The following is a 21718-nucleotide window of genomic DNA, read 5'->3' on the forward strand; positions in this document are numbered from 1 at the left end:
AAATAAAAATCTCATACTTAATGAACAAGTTTTTGTTTTTTTTAGTACACTTGATGAACAGTTTAACTTTGATAATAAAAAATAAATAAAAAAAAAAAACTGGAAATGTCCAATAAACCCCAACACCCTCACTTTATCCATCCCCAGCTCTGTTCACAAGCAAAGCTTAGAGCTTGAGACCCAGAACCCTCTCTAAACCCAAACGACCAGACACAAAAATAATCCAATCCCAATCCAATCCTGTCTCTTCCTCCCTAACCCAAAAAATGATAATCAGCAGCAGTTGCGTCCGTACATTTTACCCGCGTCTTCCGACCTCGTCGAAGAAGCGCGTCTTCCAGACGGCCGAGCTGCTGACCTTCACTCTCCGCCGCCGGCGTCTGACCACCGCCTGCTCTGTTTCGGCCACCAAGAATAAAGAGAAGGAGAAGGTGATAGTGGTATCTGGGCCCACTGGTTCCGGGAAGACCCACCTCGCTCTGGAGCTCGCTAAGCGGCTGAATGGCGAGATTATCAGCGCCGACTCCGTCCAGGTTTGGGCAAAAATTCAATACCCAGTTGTTGGTCCTTGTTGTTCTCTGTTTGGATGCTGGGAAAATGTAGCTTCTTTCGAACTAAGCAGCAAAGTGGTTAATTGGGTATTCTAAAGATACTAACTTGCAAGTAATTTAGGTTATTCGGTATTTAGTGATAAACTATTTTGTTTGGTTGATGAGAAAATGCAGGAAAAGAACAGAGAGAAAGTTAAGGAACCGAAACAACAATACACATCCTAACAAAATATACATCTATATAAAAATATGGATTAAAGTAACAATAAGCATTGAAACGGGAGATAACTCAAAATATTGTATCTTCTTTTTGTGTGACATTGCCTCAATTGAATCGACTTATGTTGATGATTATAACAGTTAACAGGTAGTGCGCTAGTGCTATATTGCTGAAAGTGATTTTGTTTGTTATAACTTTTGTGCCGCAGGTATATCGAGGTCTTGATATTGGATCTGCCAAGCCTTCACTAAGTGATAGACAGGTGCTTGCCTGATTGAGAAACTTGTACATTTAGTGCAGGCATGATTCTGCTTATGAAATTGAATTTATGAAAATCTTGAATTCTAAGGTATCTTGGTTTCAGATGCACTATATTGCTAATGGTTTAGTGTAATAAGAAAAATAAATTAGGTTATGTCCTACTTAACTTTCTAATATTTGTAACTGTGGTGCTATTTCGTGCTTATATTTTACGTTTTGTTATTCGTAATATGATAGTTGTGGATTCCGTATATCTGATTTGAATTTTGATCCTTTCAAACTATAGAAATACATACCATCATTTCCAAGAAATCGCGTAATGTCCACAGTACATGTTATCTCTCGCAGCATTTCAGGAATTGGATTATAGATTTAGTTATCCTATCTTTAATGAAGAATTTCATAGATATATAGAAGCCTTTCGGTGCTTACGAATTTTTTTCATGCTAGCAAAACGAAGTAGTTCGCTAGAACAGTGAGTTTCTTTCTAATCCAAAATATAACAGACAGAAAGAAAAAAAGAACTAGTATAACAATATAATTACTAAGTACGTAAATTTAACTTGATATCAAATTTACTGTGAGTGATTGATTGGACAACCTCTCCCTTTGTTTGCTATTTGCAACTGGTCTGTTATTAGTAAGTCCAACTTGACAAACAAATTTGGTTTATTTGGTGGATACATTTGATCACATTAAATTAACTTTGTGTGTTTTCTTTCATTTGATGCAGGAGGTGCCGCATCATCTTGTTGATATATTGCACCCATCTGAAGGTGTGTTGCCTACTGATTTTGGAGGCTGTAGGATATAGGGCAGATAGTACTGTATCGTAGCATATGTTATGTTTTTTAATCTAGGATTTGGAGGCTAAAATGAAAAGTTGGGTCTTGTGGGATGCTTGGATGATGTCGAGTTTTCTCTTGCTAGGTTTGGAACTTTGGGTATTTCTGTTCTGCCAATTCAATACATGTTTTATTCTTCAGACTATTCTGTTGGACGGTTTTTTGAGGATGCCAGGCAAGCTACAAGAAGTATTCTTGATAATGGCCGGGTTCCCATAGTTACTGGTGGTACTGGATTGTACTTGCGATGGTATGTGCCAGCATCTTCTTGCGTAAATATGTGTATCTGTATATATATGTGTTTTCCCTTTTTATCTTTGTCTTTCTTATCATTTTAATGTTAGGAAGTTTTTGGCATGTTTAAAGTTAGAATGACAAGTACACATTAACATAACTGCCCTGCGTTGTGAACTAATATATTTTGCAATGGCATCTGCATGTTGATTGATGATGTTGGCAACATTTAAATTGGTTGCTTGAAGCTGAATAAGAAAAACAAAATCTCTGTAATTAAGAGTAATAAGCTTAATTATTTTTGTCTCTTCTTTGTGGTTGTACTGATAGCATTAGTTTTTTGATGTACATTTAAGGCTCATATACGGAAAACCAGATGTTCCCAAAGCCTCTTTAGAGATTGCATCAGAAGTGTATTCCGAGTTAGAGGTCCTACAGAAAAATAATGACTGGGATGCAGCTGTGGAGTTAGTGGTCAAAGCAGGTGACCCAAAGGCTCAACTTTTGGCTGCCAATGACTGGTATCGCTTAAGACGCAGCCTTGAGATTATTAAGGTTGGTTTTTGTTTTCTGCTTCTAATATTATGCATTCCTTTGACACAGACACGCATCAATATATTGTTCATATCTTTGCCTCAATATTTGCTCTTAAGCTGAGTTGTTTTGCATTTAGAAGCTTATGCCCCTCCACTTTACTGATGTTATATGCATATAACGTATGCATGTCCTGCAATGACAGTCTACCGGATCACCTCCATCTGCATTTCAAGTACCGTATGATTCTTTCCGGAAACAGTGTGATTCTAGTGCAGTTGACGCAAATGACATTAGTCCTTCTACTGATGTAGTGGAGGAAGTAAAATCAAAGGAACTGGACTATGATTTTATTTGCTTTTTCCTCTCAAGCAAGAGAGTTGATCTTTATAAGTCAATCGACTACCGATGTGAAGATATGCTGTCAGGTAAATGATATTTAACACATCAGTACAAATTGATCATTCGTCTTTGAGTTTTCAAGATCAGGCAATTCATTTGTTTTACACAACTTGATCAGTTAGGATTACAATTTCAATGTGGACGAAGTACTTCTTTTTTCTCTCTTTTACTTTTAATATTTTTTACAATTTCTGCAGGAAGCGATGGTATCTTGTCTGAAGCTAATTGGCTTCTTGATTCGGGCCTTCTTCCAAATTCAAATTCAGCAACCAGAGCAATTGGTTACAGACAAGTATGATTCTGCTATTGTTAAATTGTTCTTTAATTATTTAAGCAATGGTTGTCTGATTTTGTTTCATTAAAATCACATGGCACTTTTTTTCCGTCATGTTATTATTATGTGTGATAGTAGTAACAGCAAGAAATGTTCGATTTTAGGCTATGGAGTATCTCCTGATGTGTAGGCAGCAAGGAGGAACTTCTGCAAGAGAGTTCTACAACTTTTTATCTGAATTTCAGAAAGCATCTAGGTAATGCAATTTTTCTTCAAATTTATGTATCAAAGAGATTCAAAAGGCTTAACTGCCTGCATAATATTCTTTTCCAAACTCAGTGACATTTTCAGTGTACATTGTAACAAATCGTGTTGGCGGGATATATTGAAACTAAATTTCAGTTAGTAAATACTTTCAGAGAGAGGAGTGGTAAAATGGGAATTACGTAATAAAAGGTTAGGTGATACAAGGAGGAAAATCACCGGCACAACTATCCTCAGTACTGGTATTCATTGCTTGATCTTTTCTTTATATCTCAGTAGGAAGTTTCGGATTAGATTCTAATTTTGTGTTATGATTATTGAATTATTTTACGGTCTATTCATTTCCAAAATGAACTTCCAACTTTCCGTGCGTGTTTGTGTGGAAAACCTGGTGTTACATTGAAAGCTTAATACTCCTTGTGGCTTTGTAGAGTTTACAAGATTCTCACACATTACATTCACAGAATTTTTTAAAATTCTTGTGCAGAAATTTTGCAAAACGGCAGTTAACGTGGTTTCGCAACGAGCATATCTATCACTGGCTTGATGCTTCCCAACCCTTGGTATGTCTTCCAATCTTGTTTTCAGTTTTTTTCAGAAAGAGAAAGATGTAGCTTTCCGCCCTCCCAGGTCTTATTCGTATATTATTTTTCGTGTACTATGTCAATTAAAGATTTGGCTTTGTGCAAGGCTTTTTGTTTGCCCGAACCCAATGAATTAGTGAATGCTTAATTTTATAAGTGTGATGCTTAACCTTTTGCTTATTAGCATAACGGATAATTCCTGCAGGAAACGGTGCTTGACTTCATTTATGATGCATACCATAAAAACAGTGAAATTTTGGTTGTGCCTGAATCACTGAGAATGAAGAAAGAGCTAACAAGCCATCGAGAAGTTGCCGAACTAAAGGCTTATCGACCTAAAAATAGGTATGATTTACGAACAATGAAGTCTTGCCGTTAAGTGAATTGTTGACACAGAGAACTAAATACTAAATAGTTTTGTTTATGCATGAAGGCATTTTATCAGACGCGAAGATTGTTCAGACATTCTAGACTGGATAAGAGAAACACAATGCTCCAACAGCAAATCGGAACTTGATCATTCACTTCACTGAGGCTTCTTGTTTGCCAAACCAATCAATGTTACATGGTCATCCGCTATTCCACCGGAGTGGTGTTCAGTTTGTGTATACGTGATCAGAAATCTCACCAAACAACGCCGGAAAGGTGGCTTAAACTGGTTGTTTGTGCCAAGAAGGCATTCACCGATGAATCACTGCAGCTGCCCGAAGACTATCGGAAATCATATTGTGAGAATTCATACTTCAAGTGAAGTTATTTGAGTTTATGGATTGTAATTTCGTTTACCAACCGTTCAAATGAAGTGATTGTTAATGAGATTATTCGTTTGCACACAGCTTCATGGAACTTTGGCAACCACCTAAAATTCTTCTCCCCTCTCTGCAAAGTCGAGAACCCCCGATAACCGGATGTATACAGTTCGGAGTGACAGATGCAGAGGTGGGGAGAGGGAAAGGGGTGGGGGGTGGGCAGTCGCATAGGGTCTTAAATTTGAAGGAGCTTCCAAAATTTTTGCCATCCAGCGTTATTTAGGTGGGCAGTTGCACAAGGTCCCAAATTTAAAGAAGTCCCCAAAATTTTTGCCATCTAGTGTTATTTAATAATGTTATATATTTAGAAAACTGCTTTTGTTAGTACTTAAAAATATCATTATGCTTTCCTTGTAAAAGTAAACTTTTTTCCTTTCTAAATATAAGAAGGTAATGCTAGGGAGACTAAATTTGTGAATTAAATGATGAGTCACTAATAAGAAATGATTACATTTATCAATGCTTAAATAATAATTTAATCATCAACTTACATGTCATTTAATTTACAAAATTTTGTTTACAAATTTAGTATCCTTAGCATCACCCAATATAAAAATTTCTAGTACAATGAGATATTCTGATTGTCAATATAATAACATCCTAAAAAACGGTAGTTTTACAGTTTTATTATATAATAAGGTTATGTATTCAAGTGAATTTTAAAGTTAGAGTTTTGAAGTATTTTTTTTCATGTTCGGTTGTTTAAGATTGAATTGTTTTTGAATATCCAGTGAAGATTATATTTTTAGTTTTTTTACTTATAATTAATAACATTTGTAAACTTGCAATCAGTGAGTGCTAAAATTTATTTTGATTTAAGTGATTGTTTTCTAACATCAATACATTGTTTCATTTTTTTTAATACTATCTTAAGGAGGGTTCATTTTGTAAATTTCGCATTGGGTCTCCGAAATTTCAAAGATGACCCTGGACAGATGGTTAAATGTAAAGCATACAATATAGTTACGGTGGTGAGCAAAAATGTACTATGTCACATCCCGACCCGGGTGGGACCACTTCTCGGGCCCGACTCCACCGTAGCACGATATTGTCCGTTTTGGGCTTAACATTCCCTCACGGTTTTGTTTTTGGGAACTTACGAGCAACTTCCCAGTGGGTCACCCATCATGGGATTGCTCTAGCCCCCTTCTCGCTTAACTTCGGAGTTCCTACGGAACCCGAAGCCAGTGAGCTCCCAAAAGGCCTAGTGCTAGGTAGAGATAGGAATATACATATAAGGATTACTTCTCTGGACGATGTGGGATGTCACATACAAAATTCAAAATTTAAAAATTAAAATTGGTAAAAAATCACGTGAAACTGTGAATATTTTCCAACCAAAGTAAAATTGAAAAATGAAAATACTGTCATAAAAATGTTATTTTATTTTGCAGATCAAAAGGCAGATAAACAAAAAAAAAAAGGGAATATTAATAGAATATGCTACAAACTTTTGCTTTTCATGCCTGAAAAATGCATTTACCTTCTGAAAAGCCCTTAAAAATTAAATAAAAAGTAATATTCAATAACACGCTTCCCTATGAGCCAACCATAAATATATACAGTACGCATCTCTCACTCTGTAGATTAGTTGTTGTTTCAGTGTTAGCAATTCAAAGCAGCGAGCTTTCGACACTCCCGAAGCAAAAAAAAAAAAAAAGAAAAAGAAAAAATGAGGCCTTCAATCTCCATCGCCAGATCCGTACACCGAGTCGCTCGCCGCAGCTACTCCTCTGCCTCCGTCCCCGAGCGGAAGGTCGCCGTCCTCGGCGCCGCCGGAGGCATCGGCCAGCCCCTGGCCCTCCTCATGAAGCTCAACCCTCTCGTCTCCCACCTCTCCCTCTACGATATCGCCGGAACCCCCGGCGTCGCCGCTGACGTCAGCCACATCAACACCAGATCTGAGGTACTCTCCGAACCCTCTCTAATGCTTTTTCTTCGTCGATCGGATTGCCTCCCATTCGGTCTTAAGTTTTGAACTTTTTTTTTTATATTAATTTTGGGGATTTGATTGATTGCGATGATTAGGTCAAGGGTTATGCCGGTGAAGAGCAGCTCGCACAAGCCTTGGAGGGAGCCGACGTCGTAATTATCCCCGCCGGTGTGCCCCGAAAGCCCGGGATGACCCGAGACGATCTCTTTAACATTAATGCCGGTATCGTCAAGGGTCTCACTACCGCCATCGCTAAGTACTGCCCCAATGTGAGTATCCATTTCGTGCTCTTCATTTCTATGAATTTTATTTCCCAAACCTTGAATTTTTGATCGAATTGGGTTGTTGGGTGATTGTTTTGGGTAGGCACTGATCAACATGATTAGCAACCCAGTCAACTCTACAGTCCCGATTGCGGCTGAGGTGTTGAAGAAGGCCGGGAAGTACGACGAGAAGAGGTTGTTTGGTGTCACTACTCTTGATGTGGTCAGGGCCAAGACTTTCTATGCTGGAAAGGCCAATGCTAATGTTGCTGGTATATACATTATTGACCCGCCTTCTAAAAGCTCCTTCCTTTAAGCTATGTTTGTGTTGTTTTTGTGCTTCTGTTCCGGATTTTAGCAAAAGCTTGATGTTCTCAAATCCCAACTTAGCTAGATGTAATTAAAGCATATATATTGTACTATTTGAGAGGTTTTAGGAGCTGATTTTTTTTGTAAGATTGTGTTTTCTTCAGTACCAAATAAAGAACATGGGTTTGTGTTTGCAGAGGTTAATGTACCAGTTGTTGGTGGCCATGCTGGCATCACCATTCTGCCGCTATTTTCTCAGGTATCACTCAAATTGTTTAATCCCTTCGGTTTGATTGTATGAGATTAATGTATTGTTCTTTGTGTGGTATTTGCTTTGGTTGGTCTTGACTCAGAGTTGGCTATTTTGTACTGTTTTGTCTTGTAATGTTTTAGGCTACCCCGACAGCCAATTTGCCTCATGATGTTATCAAGGCTTTGACAAAGAGAACACAAGATGGAGGAACGGAAGTTGTGGAAGCAAAGGCTGGAAAGGGATCTGCAACACTGTCAATGGCGTAAGTGTTAGGATAAAACCATTGCGTGCACACTTTGTTTGCACAGATGCTTCGACTTTATATATCATCATTATATGTGCCTATTTTCAAATTGAAATTTATATTTCATGTAATGTACAAAGTTAAATGTGAAAATGTATGTGGCGAATGTTTCGTAATACCCTCTTATCTGTGTTAAAACATTGTGGATCCATAGCTATTCCAAGGTGTTACATGCTTCTTCCATAATGTTTTTTCCCTTTTCTTATTCCTCCATTGATTTCTTTGTTTCAATTTTCTATTTTCATCAGGAAACAAAGAAGAAATTTATGTATTTTGCTGGACTAACTTACGTTTATCTTGCAGTTATGCTGGCGCTATTTTCGCTGATGCTTGTCTGAAGGGACTTAATGGAGTGCCCGATGTTGTGGAATGTTCGTTTGTGCAATCCAGCATCACTGAACTTCCTTTCTTTGCTTCTAAGGTTAGTGAGATCAGCAAATTAGGGATTCATATCCTCACCTTTGATTTTTTTTTTTTTTTTTTTTGAAACATTTAGTTTGTAACTTTCTTTTTCCTCGAGCTATTTTTTGTTTTTTAATATACTGGTAATTGTCTATACGGATGAGTGCTATTCAGCTTGAGTATTGCAGCCTGCTACTTAACGTCTCCAAATGTGAATATGTTTGTAGTCATACCTACTAGTCTGTGCCTTGATTGTGATTCCTAGTGTCTACCACCGAGAAACAGTTTTGTATACATCTTTTTGCTGGACGGTGCACTTCCCGTTTTGGCTATTGATGGCTGTTCTGATTTCACTATATGGTGGTTGAAATATATTAGTTAATAGTGGCCTTCGATGTGTCTCAACCATTGCGGTTGCATACTTGTTTGCATGTTACATGAGTTAGAAGCTCGAACTGTAACACGTGCTATTGGAGGGTAGCACTCAATAGATATAGCATATGTTGGTCGTTGCATTGCATATCTCTGTAATGGGTTCATCCATATGCTTGCCATTTGTAATCTTGCGTCTCTTGTTTGTCTAGTTGGTTGAAATTGTTGATGATGCTATATTTTTCTTCACCTTTCTTGTCATAAGCAATTAAGCATCCTCTGCATTGTTTTTTCAGGTGAGGCTTGGAAAGAATGGAGTTGAGGAAGTTTTGGGGTTGGGTAATCTCTCAGACTTTGAACAGGAAGGACTGCAAAGCTTGATCCCTGAGCTCAAATCATCCATCGAGAAGGGTATCAAGTTTGCCAACCAGAGTTAGTGTAATGTAGTATTAATGCCTTGGGGAATGGGGTTATCCACCCGTCCCGATGGTAACCCATCCAAATTTTGCATTTGTCCAAGTAGTGATGTATTTTTAGTGCTGCCAGCGGCACAGGCACGGGCACCGGCTTTGCTTTTTTCATTGGAGTAAGCAGCTCTAATAGACAAAGGTTTCTATAAATAATTCCCAATGACATGTTATGGGAGGGGTTATGTTGTTTGAACTTTGAATCATCGTAATGTTGTTTGAACATTTCTTATTCCCAAGTTGTGTTTAATGTAGACATCTTGTTTCTAATTCATCATGTGGTAAGTGTCTATTGAACGAGTAATTCGTGGTAAGTGTGTATTGAACGAGTAATTCACTTTACAAACGCCTGACAAGCGTTTATTGAACAAGTGACACCGCCCAACTATATTTTGATCTCGAGAGAATCTGTCCATGCGCACAAGGTTAAATGTTAGAAGTTTTAGAAACAAAACTAAACATTGTTTTTCTTTGATGTTTTCGATCATTCAAAAACTCATCAGTTTCGTTGGCGCACAAGCTTTCACAATTGTAGCTCAAAATCGACAAAATTTTTACTATGCTCCGCTACTAGAAAATGAAAATTGGTTCTTGGACAACGGAATACATAACTAGAGCAACCCCAAAACCAGAGGAACCAGAAGGGTGTGCACCACGATGCCGAAAACTAGTGCAGGAAGGTTCTGAGGTGGAAGACAAGTCAGAAGCCCAACCATAAAAACAACTTCTAACATATCACTTTTTAAGAGGAAATGATAAGCAAGTAGCTTGCTGTTTGCACTTGTAAATATTTTTTATACAAACTTTTTCCTGCCCTCAGAATAGTTCCTTCTACTAATTTCATATTCTTCCATACGCGACAACTACTAATTAATTAAGGGATGTGCTATCCACACACCCTTTTTTACTTCATACACACCTTAATTTGCGGCCGTCGGATCGACTGAATTAAAGAAGATCAAATGACAGAAATTAATAAAGGGTGTGTGAGAAGTGAAAAAAGGTGTGTGAATAGCACACCCCTTAATTAACTTTCCTACGCCAATATACACCTGTGACGAACTCTGATCAGGAGCAGCAATTAAGATGATGACCCTCTTTGGACGCTTTGATCTACACCAACTATATCCCGGGCCGAACAAAAACTTCTCAAAAGATCTGAGATGTCAAGAAATAGGAGAAAACTTGTGTGAGACGTCTTCGTCATAAATGAAGCAAAATAAGTAGCGAATAACTGAATATCTCATGCATGTACAGAATCACTTAACCTGAGTTATAGAAAACTGCTGCAAACTCAGTATGCTCGTGAATCGGGATTTAACATCATCCAAATTTATTGATAACACAACAGATGAGAAGAATGCAAATGTCTCTCTGTCCACTAAAATCGAATATCTTAAATGTATATATGCATTTAAAGATGTAACTAGCACGCAAGCTATCTACGTTTAGTGCAAGACAAGCTTCTGAGGGATTCATGTAATAAAAACTCAGAATCCTGGTACATGCACATGCACTAACATTTAGAGGTTGTGGCCATCTTTTAAAATGAATATTATAGAGGCGACTTGTAAGTCTTGCTCTCAAACCAGCAAGAGTTTTCTTGACACATGAGTGCAGACGTGCACTCACAAACACTGCATTCACACATGCATGTCCATGGATATGCAAAAGCAGTGTAAATAAAAAAATGACCACGATATCTGTTCATCGTTTACAAAGGAAGGCAAGTAAGATTTAAAACCCCATCAGACATTCACAGTTCGAAAAATTTCATGGTATTTGGAGAAAATTCATGAATCCAGTGGACAGCCACTGCAAAACAAAAATTCAAGGCGATAGCCTCACTGGTGCTAGAGTGATGAAAGTTTTCTCAAACAGGAAATGGTATGAAACACAGAACAAAGATATTCAACATATTATGTAAAATTTGAAGAAACAAACAGTTTCCTACAGGTCTAAGTCTGACCGAAAGTTAGAGTAAACTACTGTCAGCATTTATTTATTGACAAATAGCCATTTGGGCAGGGAGAATAAAAACAACCATAATTGTTGAAATGACAACTGGCATAATACAAAGTTACCATTCTATTTTCTTCTTTAGGGTTGCCAAGATTAAAGAAACTCGATTATAAACAATCATGGAACGCCAAAGATTGAATATTACAATTGCCTTGTTATTATCTATGTACGATTCAAAATTAATTCAGTAGTCGACAAGCTGGCTCTGAATAAAAATAACAATAAATTGTTAGCCAAGAGAAAGATAATGCCACCTACCTCAAGTAAATCAATTCAAGTCCTAGGTCAATGATTTGAATCTGATTCAACACCGCAGGAACTTTCATTGTCAGAATCTGCATAGAAAATAGCAAAATAAATAAACTCATAACAACATCAAACAGAACTAGGACGTTACATAAATAGTAACGGAAAAACATCGATAATTACCACTTGAAGAGGATTCAGATTCACTGCTAGAACCACTTGATCTGCTCACATTATCACCTTGCTCTTCTCTTTGAACTGGGGAAAATGCATTACTGTTGTTTTCCACTTCTACAAATGAAACAGGAAGTGTTAAACAAGTAGAACGTCATAGGATTCAAGAGTGACCTTAACCAAAGTGCCACTGATGCTTAAGAGTTAAAATTTATTACCTGCGTTGGCTTCTTTTGCCGCCATTGTAGTGGCTGGTGCTACAGTCTGCAAAGATGATAAGTTGATCATGTATTAGGCAGAAAAACTTAAAAGTGAGAAGCAGGGTAGGGAACAAACTTATTGTCTTACCATCTCCTGGATGGTATCACAGGGCTCTGCTATTGATTGAGGACCAAGCTCCACGTTTCTGTTAACTTTGCTCAAACTTTTTTTGTAATTAGTCACAAACCTATCCAGTTCCCAAAGAGTTTCAGGATCAACACTACCAATGTCCACCTCAATCTCATCCTCTTGCTGAAAAGGCCCTGGGTTCCTTTTCCTAATAATCTTCACAACGTTATCTAGTTTCTCAGAAGGCAAAGTCATGAGGTCTGCACTGAGCCTCTGCTTCTCCTCATAAGTCATATCCCTTTTGTCGGGGTCCCTGGCTTTTGGTTTCTTTGGAACTGATACCCTACCTGGATGACCAGAACTCACAGGTTTCAACTTGGGGTCAACAGGCTTTGTCATGGATTCTGCTCTATCCAGAGTCCTCATATTCGATGCCAAAGGAGGGGGAGGAGCGGGAGCTTCATCTTTTCTTGAAACAGGTGTTGTGAAATTTGAATTATTACCCAATTCATTTCTCAGATTGAGATTATACTCAGCCTCTACATCCGTCCATTTCACTTCAAACAACTTCAACAATTGGTCCGCCATAAGATGAACATCCTGCTCTTTCGGGTTATACAACATTGCATTGTTAAATGTAAGTCTCACATCCTCTGCAAATTCCGCTGGCGTCTTATACCAATTCTCGTTCAGCCTCGTCCTCACCGTGCCCAAATCCATCGGTCTCTTAACAATTGTATTGTAATCATGAAGACCAAGCATCTTCACATCCACAGGCTTATTAAACACCCAGCCAAACTTATGCTTCATCAACTTTTCAAGCAAAGCACTACAATTCTTATACATTTTGCTCCGATTCTTACCTGACCTGAACCAGGGCTCTCCCCCACCCCCATCTCTCCCCCCTTGAGTGGGTTTCAACTTCTTGCTACTCTCTGAAGGAGGTAACTTTTCCTTCCCAATCAGAAACTCCGAACCTTGGTTTGTCTTGGGCCTCTTCTTCACATTCTCCTTCTCCACAAACTGACCACCCCCATTCTTATTCTCCGCAACCGAAACACTCAAACCCCGATACTTCCCAGAATCACGGAGTCCTACAGAACCCGCCTCCGAATTGGCCCTCATTGTAGGTTTAACATTATCTACTGCATGATTAGCCACCAGTGATTGACCATACCTTTCACCAAGCTCAACCTCCTTAGCTTCAAGATTCTTCATCAAGCACCTAACTTGCTCGAGCTCGCCCGTCAGCTTCTCCTTGATCTCTCTCCTATCGTCCTTGGACTGAGAACCCAACCGAATCCGAACCATGTTCCCGAACTTGGCGTACCCACGTGGACCGTCGACCGGTTCGGCAAAGCCCGGCAGCAGGCCATTGTGGCTCGTGGAATCGTTGGATGCCAGCGCGCCGCGGAGTTGCGTCAGGTCCTGAGGCGGCGGTGATGAGTGGTGGAGGACATGGTTGGCATTCTTGGACTTGTTCTGGGTCGTTCTGGAATAAGCCTTGTTGCTCGCTTCGTCGCCCACCAATGGTCCTGAAACCATAATAATAGGGAATGCTCTCAAAAGCCCTAAATTTGATTTCTTCAAGATTGGTCTGCACTAGTGGGAATTGAATAAAAGCTAGGGTTTTGGGGAAGAAAACCCTAAAAGTTAATACATGAAAAACCCTAAGTTTCCAAATTTTTTGCTGAAAAACCCTGAATTTCTAAATTTGATGAAAAACCCAGAAATAGAAATCGATTTGTGCTGGGAATTTGGGACAAAAATTCCTACTTTTAGGGTTTCCTATTAGGGTTTGGCGAAATTGGGGATCATAGGCAGGGGAGGTTATCGTACGTTCGTGGAACTAGACAGTGGCTCTCTGCAGTGGTACTGATGCTAGTGCGTTCCCAATGTGTGTCGTATTGTTCATAATTGTTGTCGTTTTGAGATTATTATTTGTTCTTACTGAACAAGTTAAACTAATAGTACTAGCGGATTATTAATTAGTCATCACTTAAACGTGCACTAAAAATATGAGTTGAAAAAATGGCTAATCAGGATGTATAATCTGCGGACGAGGTTTTACCGCAATGATGAAAAGTATTTAAGCTTATGCATCTTGGCAGAGATTTAATTTCTACTGACTTCTTTTTTCGTTAATAACCAAATTCTAACCTACTAATCATGTCGCTCAACTAAAAATGAAAAATGTATAACCTAGGTTAACAAGTTAGCTTACTCATGATTAGCCTTTTCGGGTTGATGGTCCGAAGCTGCAATAATGTTGACGGGGGGACTCGGGGGTGTCACGAACATAATTCCAAATGTAGTGTTCAACAAGAAAGAGACGCATTTGGCTCTCCCAAAAATGATAATTCATCTTAGAAATTTTGAAAAAGTGGGCAACACTAGGGTTGAAAGGGAAGAGGAAGAAGTGGAAGCCATAAGGAGAGACTAAGTAAAATTGGAGAACATTCGGATGAGACACGAGAAGAAAGAAACTTAAAATAAACTTATAGCGGGTAGAAATATTGAATTGAATTAGTTGATTTCATTCGTAGGGTAAACCGTTTTATATATACATCACAAGTTTTGGGATTTAAGAATTAGGATTTTTTTAGGAGAATATGAAATCTAATTTATGTATAATTACAATACTTATGGAACAAAAAAAATCATAGAGTTTTATCGTAACAAAATATTTATCTTTTAAAATACTAGCTAAGGGATATTTTAATTCATTTTAATGCGCTACATGGAGGGTAGCTAAAGGGATACTGAAGCAACAAAAAGAAGTTATGCGCTTTAACTCAATCATTGTTTTCATCATGTCTCCTTTGGTCTACTCATTGGTTTTCTTAGGTTAAGCTTAATACAGATGGTTTGTCCAAAGGAAATCTCAGTCCTGCTGCTTATGGAGGAGCTTTTTGCATATTAGCAGGGTTAGTAGTGTCTTTGGTTAGAAAGTGACAGTTCTAGAGTTATTTCTGCTCTTTAATTGTCTGATTTTGATCCTCCTTGGCCTTTTCGTACACAATGATCTATTTGTTTGGATCACATTCGGAAAATAACTTTCTATGCATCTCACATATATCGCGAGGGAAATCTTGTTGCGGATAATTTTGCTAACATGGGCTTGTCTTCTCCATCTTTAATATGGCATGATTCTCCTCCGAAGGTGGCTTGTGCTAGTGTATTTTCAGACTATGTTGGCTTGCCTGACTACCACTTCTCAAATTAATGTGTATGTTGGCATCCAGATTTGTCTCACTTTCTTTTTTTTTTCCTCCTAACTTTATGGTGTTGTTCGACTTATTTAAATTAGATAACATATGTTTTTCCAGACTACCTGTTACATAGATTGATTTTCTGTTTGATAAATTACCTTGTAGTTAGGATTGTATTCTCTAGTTTGTAATATACAAAATTGTTTAGAATCATTTTCAAAGTTAAATATTTGGTAGATTTGAGATATTTGAATGTTCAAATTTTGAATTAGGAGAAAGTTATTCATGCATGAAATTAGGGATTTTAATTAAAATCCTTTATGTACATCAAGGGGTAAAATGGACACAAACAAATATGAAAAACATATCAACCTGTCTTTTTGTACTTAAACCTAAATGCCCCTAAAATATAGAGAGTTTTAACGAAAAACCCACGGTACTTTTCATTTTAACGAAAAATCATATTTTTACACTAAAAAGTCAATATGATACTATTCATTTTACCATTTATTTTGTCTTTATCATTAAAACTCAAAGCTGTCAAACATTTTTCATTAGTTTTCCTTAAAATATATGGGAGTAGAAATCACTCCCTTTTCTTCTTGCTGCATTTTGTTTTCTCAGTAGTCAAGCAAAATCTAAGGGACAACTGGCGGCCAATTACTTGCCAACTAGAAACTTGTAAATGAAATGCAACTTAGTATAATAGTCAAGTAGTGTTTTTCTTTATTTGTAAGTGATAGGTTATAGATTCGAATCTTTTGTAAGTGAGAGGTATTAGATTCGAATCTTGTAGATAATGAGTTCAAAACTAATATATTACTCTCCACCTCTAAGTGTAAATATATATCTTTATATAAGAAAAAATGGGTTGGTTGAAAGCACGTAACTGATGCTTCTTGCACGAAGCACTTCTAGTGCTTTTGAAATTCAAAAATATTTTCTCTAAAAGTATTTTCAGTCATTTTAAAAATACTTTCAAACAGCCCAAAAACTTTGGAGAGTGAAGAGCTGACAAGATCTCAGCAGCAAGGATCATGTGCTGCAGTTACTATATACAAATGGAACTAGTTCGTGGACGGCATCAAAGGCTGAAACTTTGTATTAAATCCTATATTATCAAAAAGTCTTCGTACAACTTGCAATACCTACTTAATATAATATTAATCAATAATTAAACCATATTCTTAAATCTTGATCAACAAAAAAAAAAAAAAAACTAACCAAACTTTCTTTGAGAGATTCGTAGCAATGGGATTGAAGCACCAAACTCCCAAAACCTCTTCCTCCAAATTCTTCTCCTTCAGATATTCAACAATTTTCACATTAATCCTACTTTTTACATCCTTCTTCCTCTTCCTTGCATCCCTTCGGAATGTTCAAGAACCGTTTTTTCGGGCCCATTTTCCCCAGTTCAATGGTGATCTTAGAGATGCTAAGTTCCCATGGAACAAGCTTGGTTTTGGACCAACATCCGAAAAGCTCAAGCTTGCCGTCTTCTCCAAGACGTGGCCAGTTGGTGCTGCCCCAGGCGGCATGGAGCGCCATGCTTCGACTTTGTACCATGAGCTTGCTGCCCGGGGCCACGAAATCCATGTCTTCACCGTGCCTTCTGATAGGAGGGCACGGTGGGACATACATGAAGGTAACCTTCATGTGTATGTTGCTGCCAACGATCATGGCTCTGTCAACGTATCTTTAGCATTTGAAATTTTCAATAAAGCCAATGCAAATACAGAGTTTGATTATGTGCACACCCAGAGCGTTTCGCTGCCGCATTGGCGTGCGAAAACGATGACGAATGTGGCTGTCACTTGGCATGGGATATGGTACGAAATTATGCACTCCAAGTTGCTGCAAGAACTTCTTTCGAATCTGAAAGGGGGGCAGCTGGTAGAGCTTCACGAAGCAATGCCGAGGCTCGTAGAGGAAATTCGATTCTTTAGAAGCTACACGCAACACATCTGCATAAGCAGTAGTGCCGGTGAGGTTCTAGTGAACATCTATCAACTCCCCCAAAGACATGTACATGTCATACTCAACGGGGTTGACGAAACAGAATTTACCCCGGACCAAGAAGCGGGTGCAAAGTTTCGCGAAAGACATAGAGTGCCTTCCAATGCGAGTGTTGTGATGGGAGTTGCAGGGCGGTTGGTGAGGGACAAAGGGCATCCGCTTCTCTATGAGGCCTTTTCTTCGATTGTGAGGTGCCATCCCAATGTTTATTTACTTGTAGCAGGGGCAGGTCCTTGGGGAAGAAGGTACGCCGAATTAGGCCCAAATGTGAAGGTTTTAGGAGGCATTGGAGCCGTTGGAGCTGTCTCAGTTTTACAGTGCACTTGATGTGTTTGTGAATACGACATTGAGGCCTCAAGGGCTTGATCTTACATTGATCGAAGCAATGCATACTGGGAAGCCAGTTTTGACACCGAATTATCCAAGCATTGTTGGGACAGTGGTTGTGGATGAACAATTCGGATACACATTTTCGCCCAATGTCAGGTCTTTCATAGAGACATTGGAGTTGGCGATTAGAGACGGATCTAGTGTGCTAAAGAGGAAGGGCCTGGCTTGCAAGAAATATGTGGTTTCGATGTTCACTGCAACGAAAATGGCATCAGCGTACGAACGCTTCTTTCTCTGCATGAAGAACGAAAGGTATTGCCAGTACCCTCTTCCCACAGATTGTTAGAAGTTCATCGGAGTCCAAAAGTCGAAGAAAAATTTTGGTGTATGAATACTTGCACCCTTTTGAATCTTATATTTACTTACATATATGATGTATTTGTCCAGAAAATAATCTTTTGCGTTAGTTTTCTTGAATTTCGTATGTCATGCTGTTTGATCTATTCGTTAGGCTCTTACTTGTCTCGTTACCCCCATGAACATACACACACATTGCCGAACCATGTAAATTGTCTCCATTATTTACTTTATTGGTGTACTCCAATCTGATATCACTAAACGGTCCTAACATCCTTGACTGATTTATTCCTTTTATAAAAAATGTTAGAGATAGTATATTTTGTGTATCACATCTAAACCATAGTCTAATAAAGGTGGGACCCTGTGGCAGATGCATTGAGGGGCAAGGGGGTCAGCTGACCCTCCGAACTTCGGTGAATGTCCATGGATACTTTAGGTATTGACCCTCCAAACTTCGGTGAATGTCCATGGATACTTTGGGTGCTGCACTTTTGAAGATTAGAGTTGGCCTCATACATGCCTTTCAACTGTTTGATGAAATGTCTAAAAGAAGAGTGAATGAAATGATGATCTCAGTGAATAATAAAACATCATCATTCTTGGACAAACATATTAATGGGATGCAATGATTGAACAATGTTAGTGTGTTCAAGATAAGTGTGTTTCTTTATTAAGCATTCATATGGGAGCAGCCTTGGAACATATTAGTTACCCTCGCAAATGAGGCATTAACAAGTGTGCATTATGCCTTTCCAAATGACTTTAGGCCTACCAAAACTCGATGAAATGGTGATATGCATGTTATTTCTGGTAAAAAAAAATTTGCGCGCGTACTGACCCTCCTAATATTATTTCCTAGATTCGCCACTGGTGGGACCCACTTGTATTTTGGACCCTACTTTGATTAGGGAGATGATTTACATGTGGTAAACAAAATGTGGGCTCCCTACCTTTATTAGGGGGATGATTTAATTCTAAACCAACTAAAACAAGCTAAAAACCTAAGGGGGTGTTTGTTTTCCTTCACTAAAGTTCACTAGATTGGACCAGTCCTGTGTTTGTTCCCCATAGGTCTTAGAGTTAATGAGATTAGCTCTCACTCGTCCCGACTAAAACAGGGCCTAGCCAGTCTTAGCTAAGCTCTCCAAAAACCATGGGATTGCTAATCCTGTCTCCAAACTTGTGTAGGACGATCGCATGTAGCAAGTCTTGTGAACTGCAAATTTGCAAGAATGCTTTTGGGCAACTCCGTTTGCCAACCCATGTCCAGATCTGAAACCCAGCACCACCCACTGCCTAAATCTCAACACCAAAATTGAAAAACGTATATGCAAAACGATAACAACAACATTCCCAATAGCAAAATTCTTCCTTATTCCCAAAAATTCCCAAAAAATTTCCAAATTTTTTTCCTTTTCCCCAGAAAATTTTGAAAAGAATAGATAGAGAAGGGGAGAGAGTAGCTTTGGGACAAAGAGAAATGGAGAGACAAAGAGGGAGGGGAGAGTAGCACGGGGACGATTTGCAAGAAAAATGATTTGAAGGATGTGTTGCAGGAAAAAAGATGGAGAAAAGAAGTGATGGGGGACGAAACTAAAGAGGAAGAAAAGGGAAGAACTCTCCAGAGCGAGAGGTGGAGTGTCTACTTCAGAAATAAAAAAGAAAAAGCTTGATTTAGTAATAAAATATTAGTAGATGTGTATTATATAATATAATATTATAGTTTATTAATTATTCTGTTTTTTAGTTCGACACTGCACCAAACGTATCACTAAATCAATTTAACTTAGTCTAGTCTAAGTCAGTCTAGCTTAGTCCTTGAAGTTAGTCCAGTCCGAGATAGTCCGATACAACAAATGCATCCTAATGCGATGCTATAGTCAAATGGAACCATGACCTGTAAAATAGCATGCGGTTAAATAGGGGTTAGAAGATGAAAAAGGTTATCGAGTAGTTTATGTTTTTTTTTTTTTTTTGGAAAACAAGCAATATTATCTACATTAAGGAGGAGAATGTGAGTTTAGCTTCACAATAAGCTAACAATAATATGATTCAAACTCGCATTTGGCGAGAATCGAATACGATTAGTTCGCTAACAATAATATGATTCAAACTCGCATTTGGCGAGAATCGAATACGATTAGTTCGAGAATCGAATACGATTAGTTCGCTAACAATAATATGATTCAAACTCGCATTTGGCGAGAATCGAATACGATTAGTTCGCATGAGGTGGAGAGGTGAGCTAGTCTATGCGCTGCCAATCTGAGATGACAAAGGTTTAACGAAATGCTTTTAGCTTTCGAACAGATACTAGTTAAATGGACGACACTATAGTTTACTGAAAGATCATTAATCATTGTCGGATTCCAAATTAACAAATAATATTGCGATCCTTTAACCACGATGTTGTGTTCATACTGTTAGTGGTTTCTGTTGGTACGTAGTAAAAAGGTTGCAGCGTGTGCAAAGCATTTTTTTAATCTTAATTCAATCAATGATCAAGACACTGAGACTAGGATGATGACGATTTAATCGAAATGTTAGTGTCCTATTGATCTACTTGCCTGGTAGCTCCAAGACCAACATTGTGAGGAAATATTGTTGCATTGAAGATATTGTTGTGGCCATGAACATCATCAATACCATAAATTAATGGAATTCAGACCCGGGTCGATAAAGAACCCTTTTGAAAATCATTCACCATGTTAATCCAAGTTTCTGCAGAAGCCTTTCGATCGTGCTGGAGACCGCCCGCCCCCGCTTAATATACTCCCTGTCCAAAAAAAAAGGGTTTATTCTTCCCTTAATTCCAACTTATCTCCATACAGATGCAGATGTGTCACATTCCATTCTTTCTACATTTACATGTATATATATTTTCTTCACATAGAAGATAAAAAGAATAGTGATGCTTACCCATGAAGTACTTGTTCTTGTTCATCACCTCAGCCGAAGCAACCTCATGTTCGATCTGCACCATTTGGCCAATCTTTTTCCTCAAAGTCATCCGGCTCATTAGGGTCTTTATATTTAGTGTATTATACTTGTGCTGTAGCTATGCAGAAGCCCCGTAAAGATGGGAATTCTAGCCATTTTATGTTCCAAAAGTATTTACAGAGAAGAATACATAATGCCCAATTAGAAAGCCATTTTGTAAGGAAGAAAGTATAAAGTGCCCAATTAGAAAGCCATTTTATATGGAAAATTGCATGAAATGTCCAATTACAAAGCCATTTTATATGTAATGCCCAATTGGAAAGGCATTTTATGTCCCTAGAATTTCGTTCTCACATTCTCACACGTCCCCTTAGGTGTTGCGAATTTTCAAGTATAACAAGTGGACAACATAAACGGTGTGATGTGGGGCATGTGTAGCTGTTGGACTTCACACTTGGACCAACCTACTCTGATACCATAAAAAATTAAGATTTCACTATAAAACCAAGTCAAAATAAAAAAAACTCAGTAATCCGACGTAGTTATATAATGAATTTTGTTAGCCCTTTTGCAAAAGTAAAGGCAGAAAGATTGTGGTCTTTCCAACATTTTCCTTGTTTCAATTGTCTTTAAATCTTTTTTTTTTTTTTGGTTTGGGAAACCTCGAAGGTACGAGAGAAATTTTATTGATAACGAAAAAAGAAGTTACACCTAGTCAGAGGAGGGGGAACATAAATCTTACCCCTCATAAAACAGAGATAACAAAAACAATACATGAAAAAGAAGAGGGGACATAAACTGTACCCT

The 21718-nt window shown here is 38.2% G+C and overlaps 3 protein-coding genes and 1 pseudogene across 3 annotated transcripts; 3 read left to right on the forward strand and 1 right to left on the reverse strand.

The window, feature by feature from the left end:
- Positions 1 to 167: 167 nt before the first annotated feature.
- LOC137742786 (tRNA dimethylallyltransferase 9-like) lies at positions 168 to 5004 on the forward strand. Its single transcript, XM_068482737.1, has 11 exons — positions 168 to 533; positions 980 to 1033; positions 1766 to 1808; positions 2019 to 2127; positions 2468 to 2666; positions 2851 to 3073; positions 3245 to 3339; positions 3486 to 3577; positions 4073 to 4148; positions 4375 to 4514; positions 4603 to 5004. Exons 1-11 carry the CDS (start codon positions 267 to 269, stop codon positions 4700 to 4702), a joined length of 1398 nt encoding a protein of 465 aa, XP_068338838.1. The 5' UTR covers positions 168 to 266; the 3' UTR covers positions 4703 to 5004.
- Positions 5005 to 6560: 1556 nt separating this feature from the next.
- LOC137741739 (malate dehydrogenase, mitochondrial-like) lies at positions 6561 to 9513 on the forward strand. The gene is made up of 7 exons (XM_068481458.1): positions 6561 to 6884; positions 7007 to 7180; positions 7278 to 7446; positions 7681 to 7742; positions 7877 to 7998; positions 8344 to 8461; positions 9111 to 9513. Exons 1-7 carry the CDS (start codon positions 6651 to 6653, stop codon positions 9249 to 9251), a joined length of 1020 nt encoding a protein of 339 aa, XP_068337559.1. The 5' UTR covers positions 6561 to 6650; the 3' UTR covers positions 9252 to 9513.
- Positions 9514 to 9710: 197 nt separating this feature from the next.
- LOC137742392 (transcription factor GTE4-like) lies at positions 9711 to 14108 on the reverse strand. Its single transcript, XM_068482249.1, has 5 exons — positions 12072 to 14108; positions 11942 to 11987; positions 11733 to 11840; positions 11562 to 11638; positions 9711 to 10439 (listed from the first exon to the last, which is right to left on the reverse strand). The coding sequence occupies exons 1-4, from the start codon at positions 13596 to 13598 to the stop codon at positions 11589 to 11591; spliced, it is 1731 nt and encodes a 576-aa protein (XP_068338350.1). The 5' UTR covers positions 13599 to 14108; the 3' UTR covers positions 9711 to 10439; positions 11562 to 11588.
- A 2408-nt stretch (positions 14109 to 16516) lies between these two features.
- LOC137741682 (uncharacterized) lies at positions 16517 to 17957 on the forward strand (annotated as a pseudogene).
- Positions 17958 to 21718: the final 3761 nt, after the last annotated feature.

The sequence above is a fragment of the Pyrus communis genome, chromosome 8 (genome assembly GCF_963583255.1).
Source record: "Pyrus communis chromosome 8, drPyrComm1.1, whole genome shotgun sequence".
Lineage (NCBI taxonomy): Eukaryota > Viridiplantae > Streptophyta > Magnoliopsida > Rosales > Rosaceae > Pyrus > Pyrus communis.